At 36.8% G+C, this 12,973-nt stretch overlaps 2 protein-coding genes across 8 annotated transcripts in view; one reads left to right on the top strand and one right to left on the bottom strand.

Moving 5' to 3' along the window:
• EFCAB10 (EF-hand calcium binding domain 10) overlaps nt 1–12,335 on the top strand; it is a 20,492-nt gene extending 8,157 nt beyond the window's left edge. The window contains exons 2-5 of one of the 4 annotated variants that reach the window (XM_024115932.3): nt 6,395–6,559; nt 6,668–6,755; nt 9,074–9,117; nt 11,995–12,335. In XM_024115932.3, the coding sequence (XP_023971700.1) occupies nt 6,395–6,559; nt 6,668–6,755; nt 9,074–9,110 (290 nt within the window). In that variant the 3' untranslated portion in view covers nt 9,111–9,117; nt 11,995–12,335. Of the gene's footprint in view, nt 1–6,394; nt 6,560–6,667; nt 6,756–9,073; nt 9,151–10,444; nt 10,533–11,994 lie in introns of those variants that run through there. The other 3 variants (XM_024115930.2, XM_024115931.2, XM_028490176.1) reach the window with 3 other exon arrangements.
• Nucleotides 7,937–12,973, bottom strand: part of RINT1 (RAD50 interactor 1) — a 34,142-nt gene continuing 29,105 nt past the window's right edge. For 3 of the 4 annotated variants that reach the window (XM_007105799.3, XM_028490167.2, XM_028490168.2), the window contains 4 exons: nt 11,721–11,935; nt 10,604–10,784; nt 10,412–10,530; nt 7,937–9,457 (listed from right to left, as the gene is read on the bottom strand). In XM_007105799.3, the coding sequence (XP_007105861.1) occupies nt 9,265–9,457; nt 10,412–10,530; nt 10,604–10,784; nt 11,721–11,935 (708 nt within the window). In that variant the 3' untranslated portion in view covers nt 7,937–9,264. Of the gene's footprint in view, nt 9,458–10,411; nt 10,531–10,557; nt 10,785–11,720; nt 11,936–12,973 lie in introns of those variants that run through there. The other variant, XM_055085078.1, reaches the window with a different exon arrangement.

Below are 12,973 nucleotides of genomic sequence, written 5' to 3'. Positions count from 1 at the left end.
TTCTTTATTCTGTTCCACAGCAGTGAATTCCACCATTCTGTCTTCCAGGTCACTTATCCGTTCTTCTGCCTCAGTTATTCTGCTATTGATTCCTTCTAGTGTAGTTTTCATTTCAGTTATTGTATTGTTCATCTCTGTTTGTTTGTTCTTTAATTCTTCTAGGTCTTTGTTAAACATTTCTTGCATATTCTTCATCTTTGCCTCCATGCTTTTTCCAAGGTCCTGGATCATCTTCACTATCATTATTCTGAATTCTTTTCCTGGAAAGTTGCCTATCACCAGTTCATTTAGTTGTTTTTCTGGGGTTTTATCTTGTTCCTTCATCTGGTACATAGCCCTCTGCCTTTTCCTCTTGTCTATCTTTCTGTGAATGTGGTTTTTGTTCCACAGGCTACAGGATTGTCGTTCTTCTTACTTCTGCTGTCTGCCCTCTGGTAGATGAGGTTATCTAAGAGGCTTGTATGGACTCTTTTAAATCTGCTTTGCTGGAACTTTTCATAAGGAATCTCAGATTAGACCTTTAAAGTCTCTTTAGGCTAAAAAGCCAAGCCAAGGACTTGTCCATTTTTTCCATTGTGCAAATATATATATTGTCATGAAAAATAAGAATATTTAGTAAGAGTTTCAAAATTCTGGAGGAATCAGGTAGGGAGAAAAAGATAAATGTTTCAACCTTTGTTGCAAATATATACTTCACCAAATTTCAATAAGTTATAGATAGCTTAAAAGAGAGGAGAAAAGAGGCCTCTTTAAATCTGTAAAACAAAACATTAAAGAACCAGCAATGTTTTAAATTAAATCATAAAAATTAAAATCGTCATCAGTTCATTCAGTCTTACATAATTAATTCTTATTTTGCTTGATCTTGGTAGGCAGCTTTATGAATCAGTTTTCTACTAGAGTTCTAGAAATTCTTACCCAGTTCAATGATATGATCTTATAATTATCAGAAACCTTTACTTTTCAGAGTCTTTTCCATGAATCTTCTTGAAGATAAAGCACTTTTTAGGAACATTTTTGCAAAACCATCACAGTAAAACAATAACTGTCTGTGAGTGGCAAAAGACCTAAAAATAGTCATGGTTAAAGATCTGGTAAGTGTTCACATACACACACCAAAAATTATGCAATTGACAAGGAAATTTGGTTACTTTTATGATATATAATGTTTTAAGATAATAGTTGGGATTATGACTGATAACATTATGCCAGGATATAGATTTTTAAGAATTTAATTTAATTTCTGAATTACTTATTTTAATGATATATATCCTGTTTAAATATGACCTAAGAAGGTTAAATATTGCTTTTTATTTGATGATGTTTCCCATGAAGTCTAATATATCAAATGAGCCTAAGTAAATTAACATTTCTCTTTTAGCTTCATTCAGAATTTGATTTGGGAAGTTTGTTTAAAATGTCAAAACATTTAAAATATGTGATCAAATAGAATCACAGGTCACTGTGAAACAATACTTAGTTATCCATTCAACCAAAGTGACAAAAGATTTCAAAGGCAAATACAGAAAGTTATATAGTTGTAAAAAACCAAACAAACAAAAATTAGCTCTTTTAATTCTATGAGTCAGGTTTTTTTTTTTCTACATAGTGTAAGACCTGATAATGACAACGTGAAGCACTGTAAATTATTTTCATAAGACGTACATCTTTTTTTAATTTTTGGCTGCATTGGGTCTTCGTTGCTGCGTACAGGCTTTCTCTAGTTGCGGCGAGCGGGGGCTACTCTTCATTGTGGTGCGTGGGCTTCTCATTGCAGTGGCTTCTCTTGTTGTGGAGCACAGGTCCTAGGCTTGCGGGCTTCAGTAGTTGTGGCACACGGGCCCAGTAGTTGTGGCTCACGGGCTCTAGAGCACAGGCTCAGTAGTTGTGGTGCACGGGCTTAGTTGCTCTGCGGTACATGGGATCTTCCCAGACCAGGGCTCGAACCCATGTCCCTTGCATTGGCAGGAGGATTCTTAACAACTGCGCCAACAGGAAAGCCCAAGACGTACATTTTTGTTTCCTAGGCAGATAACATTAAAGGTAAAGAAAAACCTTTGTTCACCATTTCTTTTTTTAAAAGATTTTATTTATTATTTATTTATTTATTTTTGGCTGCGATGGGTCCTAGTTGTGGCACGCGTGATCTTCATTGTGGCGCGTGGGCTTCTCTCTAATTGTGGTGTGTGGGTTTTTTTCTCTCTAGTTGTGGTGTGCAGGCTCCAGAGCCTGTGAAATTGTGAAATTGTGAAGAAGGAAAAGAAATTCATTTGAGTTTTGCTGATGTGGTTCAGACTGCAAAGGTTACAGCCACAGTGCATAAGTGCTTAGTTAAGATGGAAAAGGCATTAAACTTGTACAGTAAGGTGTTTTGAGAGAGACCACATTCATATAACTTTTATTATGGTAGATCATTATAATTGATTTTATTATTAGTTGTTAATTTCTTACTATGCCTAATTTATAAATTAAACTTTATCATGTGGTTTCAGGCTTTACAGAGGGTCTTGGAATGTATTCTCCATGGATAAGGGAGAACTACCGTATATCCATTTCTTTTTTTTTTTAAGTAGCTTTTCTTTTATTTATTTACTTGTTTTTTAAAGGGTTTTTTTTGGCTTTTGTTTTTGTTTGGCTGTGTTGGGTCTTCGTTGCTGCACGCTGGCTTTCTCTAGTTGTGGTGAGCAGGGGCTACTGTTGGTTGCGGTGCACGGGCTTCTCATTGCGGTGGCTTCTCTTGTTGCGGAGCACAGGCTCTAGGCAGGTGGGCTTCAGTAGCTGTGGCACACGGGCTCAGTAGTTGTGGCTCGTGGGCTCTAGAGCATGGGCTCTAGAGTACAGGCTCAGTAGTTGTGGCTCACGGGCTTAGTTGCTCCATGGCATGTGGGATCTTCCTGGACTAGGGCTCGAACCCATGTCCCCTGCACTGGCAGGCGGATTCTTAACCACTGCGCCACCAGGGATGTCGGATTATATCCATTTCTTAATATGTTCCATATTACTCACTATTGTATGATTGATGCTCAGGAAGAAACACTATCTTTATCTTGGGTCTTTGCAAAGCTCCTGGCATTATGATATGTATCTCAGTTTGAAAACGTTGGGAATTGTAAGGGAGTTATGGAAAATAAGACTTCACAGTGTGGTTGGGCTATTACTGTTGTGAGAACACATCCACAGTCCCACATCCTTGATCCCTAAATTCTAGAAGCTCTGAAACCCAACAACCCAACTCATTTAACAGCCAAACTTGACATAATCTGAAGTCATTTGGTAGGAAAATCTGGCCTTTTCTGGGGTATAGTGGGAAATACAGCCCCTGGCTGGGCAGCCCTTCCCAGTGGCAATTCTATGCTGTGGAAGGAGGGAGTATATATTTTTAGGGGATGACTTTAAAAAAATCAGAAGTTGTTTTAAGGAGGCAGTTGTAGTCACCCAGGTGAGAACTACTGCTGTGGCAGTGGGTGGGGATCAGACGACTTTGAGAGCTGCTGAGGAGAAAGACTCCGGGGAGATTGTCATGACTGCCTAGGTTTGGGTGTCGCAGGTGCTTCCCATGTTTGAGTTAGTTGAGTGTGGTAGAATCTGGGAGCCGTGGAAGCGCACTGACTGGGTTCATACTGGCTGTGTTGCCTTGAGCAAGTGACTGTTGTGAGGAGAAAATCAGGTAAGCCAAAGAAAATGTTTATCATAGTACCAGGCACATAGTAAGGGCTCAGTAAATACTAGCTATTAGTATTACAACTTTGAACTTGAAGTTTGTCTCCCTTGAAGAACTGATGGTCATTATCAGCTGACATTTATGTAACTTAAGTGGTTAGTGCCATTTGGCTCTTCCCTTCATGTTTTAAAAAATTTATATCTTTATTATATATACCTACGTTGTAAGCATTTTCAAAACATTTTTAGAAGCAGGTGGAGTATAAATTATAGATTCCAAATATAGACATTATAGCACCTCATGTAGTCTGAAGGCTATACAGCAACAAATCTTCATCAAAGGAACATACCAAGTTCCATTAGCATTATTTACGTATCTAGCCTTAAAAAGAAATGTAGTGAGTTGAAATCAAACTTGGACATTTTTCTCCTTTTAATTTTGTTATACAGTTCAGAAAGAAATGACAGAAGACTACATACATGATGTGATTGCCTTAGTAACCTATTTGCTGCTATAATGTATTAAAAGTTGCACAAAAAGGCACTATATTAGATTAAAAGTCTGCCTACTTCTAGTTTCAACACATAAATTCCAAGGAGTGAAATACATGGAGGAGAAACCTATATGATTAAGAGAGACTTAAAAACATAACCTATCACAATGTGTGGACTCTGTTTGATTACTGATTTTTAAAGAGTGTTTACAATTTATGACATTTGTGAGAAAACTGGAAATTTGAATAATGCCTGGCTATTTGAGAATATTAAGAATTTTGTTAGATGTGTAAATTGTATCACGATAACAGTATTGTGGTAACATGAAAAAGAAAAAGGAGTCCCCTCTTCAACAAATGGTGTTGGGAAGACTGAATAACCACATGCAGAAAAAGAAAACTGGACCCCTGTCTAACACCATTCACAAAAATTAATTCGAAATGGATTAAAGACTTAAACATAAGACCTGAATACTGTGAAATTCCTAGAAGAAAACACAGGGAAGAAGCTCCTTGACATTGGTCTTGTCAATGACTTTTGGATATGACCCCAAAAGCACAAACAACAAAAGCAAGTATCAACAAGTGAGACTAAATTAAACTTAAAAACTTCTGCACAGCAAAAGAAACAATCAACAAAATGAAAAGGCAGTCTATGGAATGGGAAAAAAATATTTGCAAATCATATATATGATAAGGGGCTAATATCCAAAATAAATGAAGAACCCATATAACTCAATGACAAAAAAACAATTTGATTAAAAATGGGCAGAGGAACTAAATAGGTATTTTTCCTAAGAAGACATCCAAATGGCAACAGGTACATGAAAAGATGCTCTATATCACAAATCATCAGGGGAATGCAAATTAAAACCACAATGAGATATCAAGTTACACCTGTTAGAACAGCTGTCATGGGTGGACCTTGAGGACATTGTGCTAAGTGAAATAAGTCAAAGAGAGAAAGACAAAAACTGTGTGATATCACTTACATGTGGAATCTAGAAAAGCCAAACTCCTAAAAACAGAGTAGAATGGTGGTTACCAGAGGCTGGGGGATGCGGGATAGGAGAGATGTTGTTTAAGGGTACAAACTTGCAACTAGTACATAACTAAGTCCTGGAGATCTAATGCACAGCATAGTGATTACAGAGAACAATGCTGTATTGTAAACATCAAACTTGCTAAGAGACTAGATCTTAATTATTCTCACTGCAAAAAAGCCATGATCATTATGTGATGTGATAGAACTATTAGCTAGCACTGCAGTGGCAATCATACTGCAGTATAAAGGTACCAAACCAACATATTGCACACCTTAAACTTACACAATTTTATGTCAGTTATAGCTCAGCAAAAAAGAGAAAAGGGGGTCCTTAGCTTTTAGAGATGCACACTGAAACATTCAGTAATGAAATGTGATTGCTGTGATTTACTTCAGAATAATATAGGAAGAGGGGACCTAGGTGGGATCATGGTGAAATAAGACCAGCCACAAAACTGAACAGTTGAAGCTGGTGATGAGTTCATTATACTTTTCTGTCTACTTTTATTATATGTATGAAATTCCCAGTGACAAGAGTTTTTAAAAGACTTTTAAAATACACACACACACGCACACGCACACACACACGTAAATCCTAGGACTGAAATACAGTGACGGAACAGATGGAGCATTCATCATCTAAGCCATGCCATTTTTACTTCTTTTGGCTTCTTTTATTATCATAACTAACCTGCATTATTTCTGAAAAGTGGATTGATCTTGATTTTTAATTTTTCACATTGTGTAGATGAAAGATAGCCTGTTTATCCAACATACTGCCCTTATGTTAGGAATGAACATTTATGCTTCCTAATTGGAGGACTATATTAATCTAAGTGTTTGTTTTTTAAAATCTATTTTTTCCTTCTTTTAGCTGGCCTTTTTTCCTGCATCATGTTGTTCCATTTTGAGGGTTTTCAACTCTGTCTATAAATTAAGAGTCACCTGAGGAGCTTTTTTGAAAAATGCATAGATCCAATCTCTGGACATTTTTATTCAGTCATCCGGAGTAGAGCACTTTTGTATATAATTATTTAATTGTTTATTGTCTTGCCTTTCCTGCAAGCAAGGCCTATATTCCCAGTGCTTAGTACAGTACTTCAAATATAGGTATTTAATAATTGTTACATGACTATTTCCATTTGTGACATATTTTAATTTCATATCAGAAAGAATTGGAACTATTCTTTTACAGAAAAACCAAGAGAGTATTTAATATCTATATTGGAACGGCTGAGAACTGCCAAAGTATCAGGCATGGCTTTCCCTTTCTTTATGGATAACTCTAACATTGCAGCCATGTTTCAGATGCTGGACTCCTCGAATAAAGGATCCATATCATTTATACAGTATAAAGAAGGTCAGTATCTTCTACAAATTGAGGTAATAATTTGTGGTCATTCCGTAAATTTCCCTAGCTGAAACTAATTCTCACTTTGTAAATTTTCCTTTCTTCTTATTCTTATAGCCCTAAAAACCCTGGGTCTGTGTACTGCAGATGAAGTTTTAAAAGATGATGGACATGGAATAACTTGTGAAAAATTCATGCGTGAAGTGTAAGTTTATTTTTAAGTGACTAATATTTAAATAACGTGGCATGATTTTGAAGTACAATTAATACATTTTAGAACAAAGGTTCCTGCCTTCTGATAGAAACATTTCATTCCCCTGAAACTTTCAGCTGACTAGAAAGTGAGGACAGGCAGGGCTGACAGTACTCTCTAAGCCTCGGGGGGAGGGGAGGGAGAGGATGCTGGGGTTAGGAGGATCCAGAGGCAGCTTCCTTCTTTTCTCAATGGGAAACCCCAGCAATTCTCAAAGAATGAGGTAGAGAAGCCCCAATCTGCTAGAAGAACTAACAGAAAAGCTTTAGGCTCAATATACTAGTTGGAAAATCTCTGTATATAGAGTAATAAAATTTCTCTCAAAATACTTCCTAAAAATGATTTCGTAAAAGTTTATCAATAGTACAGGCTGCATGCCAGCCTAACAATTTCAGATTTGAGGTATTACAGCATGAAAAGTACTAACTAAATGCTAAGTCAGAAAACAAACAAAAAAAACAACCGAGGGAATAAAACTTGATAGTTCTGGAATCCTCTAGCTAATCTAGCTCAGTTTGTTTAAAAGTTTTATTTAACATAATCCAAGGTCAAGGAGAAGTTAGAAGAGAAAAGTAAGTTTAAGATTCTCATCTCATCATTAGTTACATAAATATTCAACAAAAAATGTTTAATTACATTACCTACCCCAGAGAATGATGGTAGCACAGTGCTCTAGCTAAAATGTTTCATCCACAAAGCAAAGGTTGCCCACTGTCACATGGAATGGAACTAGGAAGTATTCTGAATGGAAAGACATTTGTAGAAAATGAGAGCAATCCTATTTTAGTCACTATCTCATAATATGTTTTCTTACGGGAAATATAGTGAATTTCCAAACTAGATACAGGAACTTCAATTATAAACATATTTTATTTTTTAACATCTTTACTGGAGTATAATTGGTTTACAGTGGTGTGTTAGTTTCTGCTGTATAACAAAGTGAACCAGCTATACGTATATATATATCCCCATATCCCCTCCCTCTTGCACCTCCCTCCCACCCTCCCTATCCACCCCTCTAGGTGGTCACAAAGCACCAAGCTGATCTCCCTGTGCTATGCGGCTGCTTCCCACTAGCTATCTATTTTACATTTGGTCGTGTATATATGTCCATGCCACTCTCACTTTGAGTCTTCATTCCTGTCCTGTCCCTAGGTCCTTCAGAACCATTTTTTTTTTTTTAGATTCCATATATGTGTGTTAGCATATGGTATTTTTCTCTTTCTGACTTACTTCACTCTGTGTGACACACTCTTGGTCCGTCCACCTGGCTACATATAACTCAATTTCGTTTCTTTTTATGGCTGAGTAATATTCCATTGTATATATGTGCCACATCTTCTTTATCCATTCATCTGTCGATGGACACTTAGGTTGCTTCCATGTCCTGGCTATTGTAAATAGAGCTGCAATGAACATTGTGGTACATGACTCTTTGAATTATGGTTTTCTCAGGGTATATATGCCCAATAGTGGGATTGCTGGATTGTAGTTGGTAGATGGTAGTTCTATTTGTAGTTTTTTAAGGAACCTCCATACTGTTCTCCATAGTGGCTGTATCAATTTACCTTCCCACCAACAGTGCAAGAGGGTTCCCTTTTCTCCACACCCTCTCCAGCATTTATTGTTTGTAGACTTTTTGATGATGGCCATTCTGACCGGTGTGAGGTGATACCTCATGTAGTTTTGATTTGCATTTCTCTAATGATTAGTGATGCTGAGCATCCTTTCATGTGCTTCTTGGCCATCTGTATGTCTTCTTTGGAGAAATGTCTATTTAGGTCTTCTGCCCATTTTTGGATTGGGTTGTTTGTTTTTTTTGATATTGAGCTGCATGCGCTGCTTGTATACTTTGAAGATTAATCCTTTGTCAGTTGCTTCATTTGCAAATATTTTCTCCCATTCTGAGGGTTGTCTTTTTGCCTTGTTTATGGTTTCCTTTACTGTGCAAAAAAGCTTTTAAGTTTCATTAGGTCCCATTTGTTTAGTTTTTATTTCCCTTTCCCTAGGAGGTGGGTCAAAAAGGATCTTGCTGTGATTTATGTCATAGAGTTAAACATACATTTTAAAGTGATTTTTAAAAGTTTATTTGTTATGTTAGATTATCTACAAACAGTCTCCCTGAATTGGCAAAGAAAATTAAAAGTTGATTATAATTTATTATCTCTGCTCTTTCATTTTATTCAACAGACATATTCATCATTTATATTTGTAAATGGAATTACTCTGAGTTTTCATGGCTTCTGAGCTTTTGGTTTTTGTTTTCTTAGGAACAAGAGGACTCAGGAAATATGGTCAGCATTTTAATAACATTGTAAGTCCAAGATAATAAATGATTCTATACAGTTTTCAGTTGTTCAGTTTCATTCATTCAGAACTTCATCATATAACTTGAAATCCAACTGGCTCTGGCTTCTTCTTTATTAAACAAACAAAAAACCCCAAAAGGAAAAAAGACACTTTATTTTCCAGTGTTAGGCCAGTTTGTCCTCAAATTTAGTAGAATCTCAACATCTTGTTGAGCCAGTTTATAAATTCCGACTTCATTTAATGCCGCTGTGGCAGGAGGTTGCCCTGAAGTTGACTGCAGGACATCTCTCAGAAGTAGGGCAGAACCAGTGTTCAAATTCAAAACAATACAGGCTTCTTTTACACTGTTTAAAAAAAAAAAAAAAAAACTGGAGGTAAATGAGATCTCCATTATCTATATCATCCCATATTACCCTGTAACAATTTCATTTTGAAAAACTAAACAACTACCCTGAACTGCTAGATCATATCATTTATAGTTTATAAAAACTCTTTATGGATTAGCTATTTGGCTCTTTTAACGTGTTTTGACTGTATATGTACAGAGTTTATATTTCATTAGATTACTATAAGGTAATAGGATCATTGTTTTTGGTACGTATCCATTATTTCCCAAAATGTGATACTTGATAGTAACAGTCTATTAAATGTAGCTAAGACTTTAGGTACATTAGGATACAGGAAAAGAGAAAATTAAGGGACAAAATAAAAGCAGAAAGGTAGAATACTAAAACAAAAAAAGCAGAAATAGCTACCTTACTGAAATGAGCAAAAAAACTTCCATTTTATATGTTTAAAAGGAATACTTTATTAATCTCAAAAACCTAAATAATTTAAATTTTACATCAACAATTTCTAAAAATACTTGTAAGAATTCTCTTACATCCATTTAAAATTATACTTAGAACCAAAATTGATATCAAATATTTAAGAAAACAAATTTTCTTCAGGCCTGGCCTGTTATTCAGTACTAAATATATTTCAAATTTCTTCTATTTATTGAATATGGCAGAACTGCATTTGCTTTCATTTTCTATTTATTTCCCAGTAATAAGCACATAGGAGCATTACACCAAATATTAGAAAACAAAGCCCAACATATCATTTATATCCAGTTCTGGTCAAGTTTTTGGGGTCATGGGTCACATCTTGTATTATTGGTACATAATGAATACTTTAAACTGTTAACTGATGCAATATATATTTAACATCACTGGAACCCTAAAGCTGTTAAAAAACGAATCAACTTCCTCTAACAATTTGATACATCAAAATTAATTGTTAAATATTGCACTTACTGTTTAAAATAATTTTCTGGCCTCTTGCAATAGTGGGAAAACAAAGGGAAAAGATTCCGAGTCATATCGAAGTGCAGCTGAGCCGCTCCTCCTTCATTGAAGTGATTGGCAAGAATTATCTGAAAAAAAGGACAATTCATATAGCAGTTGCCTCTATCATCACAGCCCAACATACAGTCTACTCTTACTTACTTCTTGGTAGATGTATATGTCCAGCTTCTCTACAAGCATTTGCCAGAAGATTTTAAATAAGGAGAAGCAGAGCTGCTGCTCCAATTGAAGTAAACGGTCTCGTAAAGTAAGCAGTAAGGGGCAAGCGGAACTGGACAGGGACATCACTGCCTGCTCTGACTGCGATGGCAAGGACAACCACCTGGAAAAAACAGAAGCAGCACTGCTGAAGCACATTAATTTTTATTAAGAAATTTTTCATCTCTCTGTATTTTTAGAGATTTAACAAATCATTTTAAATGTGGGGAAATGCACTGTCCTGGGGCATTTTGGATAAGAAAAAATGTACAGCCCAACATTAAAAGCTCTCTCAGAAAATAAATGTTTGTTTATTTATTTAATTTTATTTTTTGGCCACGCCACACGGCTTGTGGGATCTTAGTTCCCTGACCAGGGACTGAACCCAGGCCCTGGCAGTGAAAGTGCTTAGTCCTAACCACTGGACCGTCAGGGAATTCCCTGTACCTGTGTTTATATTTTAGTTTTCAATGAAATACTCTTTACTTAATGAGGATGATAAATTTTTTAAATCCCCAGTTTTAATACGACTTACTGATATAAGAGTTAAAATGTAAAATGCATTTACATTTAAGACATCAGCTAATTTTACACTCTAATTTTCAGCAAAACAACAGGGACTAATAACACTTCCAAACTGATAACAAGTCCTCTGTGTGACAGGACTGCTAGGACAGACATTGCCTGCGCTCAAGGAGCTCACCGTCTGGGAGGTAACAGATGTCACAGGAATCATGAGAGTGGACTAAACTATAGCACAGGCATGCATAGGTACTACAGCAGCACCTTGCTTTGTCAACGCGTGACAGGCTACGCATTCAACCCCATATCAGACACCAGCTCGCTGGACGTACAAACACATCTGAAGGTTAAGTTATGAGGATCAGTTTATTCTGATTAAGAATGTCTGAATATATTTTAGAAACAGTTAAAAGTCTGGAGTGCAAAAGGCCAAGCTCTGTGCTATCTAGACGCTTTGGAAATCTGACTGCATGTCACCTTTTAACTTCTATCAAACTGGAGTTGAGAGTTGACTTATAAGAAAGTACAGAAGACTTACCTTTCTTTTTTATACAATTTTGCAGCATCTTTAACTTCTCTAAAAACATGGTCTACTTGCCGGGTCAGCATGTCATGCTTTAAACGCTCTAACAGGTTAATCATGTCATCAAAGACAGAGCTCTCCATAGAGGCCAGTTGTCCCAGCTGCAATTTACTGAGAGTGTTATTCTCTGCAAAGACTTCCAATGCTGCCTGTTGAAGTTGTAGAAAGAACTGAAAGCAAAAATATGTTAACATGTTTAAGATCCTTTTTTTTTTTTTTTTTTTAACAGCTTGAGATGTAACTCATGTACCATACAATTCACCCATTTAAAGTATACAGTTTGGGGACTTCCCTGGTGGAGCAGTGGATGAGAATCCACCTGCCAACGCAGGGGACACAGGTTCGAGCCCTGGTCCAGGAAGATCCCACATTACCGCGGAGCAACTAAGCCTGTGCGCCACAACTACTGAGCCTGAGCTCTAGAGCCCGCGAGCCACAACTGCTGAGCCCACGTGCCACAGCTACTGAAGCTGGCGTGCCTAGAGCTCATGCTCTGCAACAACAGAAGCAACCGCAATGAGAAGCCCCCGCTCGCCACAACTAGAGAGAGCCCGTGTGTAGCAGTGAAGACCCAACACAGCCATAAATAAATAAATAAATTTTAAAAATAAAGTATACAGTTCAGTGGCTTTTAGTACATTCAGAGTTGTGCATCTGTCACCACAGTCAATTTTAGAACGTTTTCATTACCCCACAGAGAAATCCCACACTCTCTGCCATCATCCCCCAATCCCCTCCTAGTGGTTCCCCACCCCACCCCCACCTTGTTCCTGGGCAACCACGAATCTCCTTTCTGTCTCTAGACCTGCCTGTTGTGGACACTTCATATAAATGGATTCATACAATCTATGGTTCTTTGAGACTAGCTTCTTTCACTTAGTATAATGTTTTCAAGGTTCAACGATGTTGTAATATGTATCAGTATTTCATTTCTCTTTATCGCCAAATGATATTCCATTATATTTACCCATTCATTAGTTGACGGACATTTGGGTTGTTTCCACTTTTATGAATAATACTGCTATGAACATTTGTGTACAGTTTCTGCACAAACATATGTTTTCATTTCTCTTGGATATATACCTAGGAGTAGAATTGCAGGATCGTATAGTAAACCTATGTTTAACTTTTGAGGAACTGCCAGACTATTTCCACAGCAACTGTACCATTTTACATTCCCATCAGCGGTGAGCGAGGGTTCAAATTTC

The sequence above is a fragment of the Physeter macrocephalus genome, chromosome 5 (assembly GCF_002837175.3).
Source record: "Physeter macrocephalus isolate SW-GA chromosome 5, ASM283717v5, whole genome shotgun sequence".
Taxonomy (NCBI): domain Eukaryota; kingdom Metazoa; phylum Chordata; class Mammalia; order Artiodactyla; family Physeteridae; genus Physeter; species Physeter macrocephalus.
Note: the sequence above shows the minus strand (reverse complement) of the source record. Positions and strands in the feature narration are given on the sequence as shown.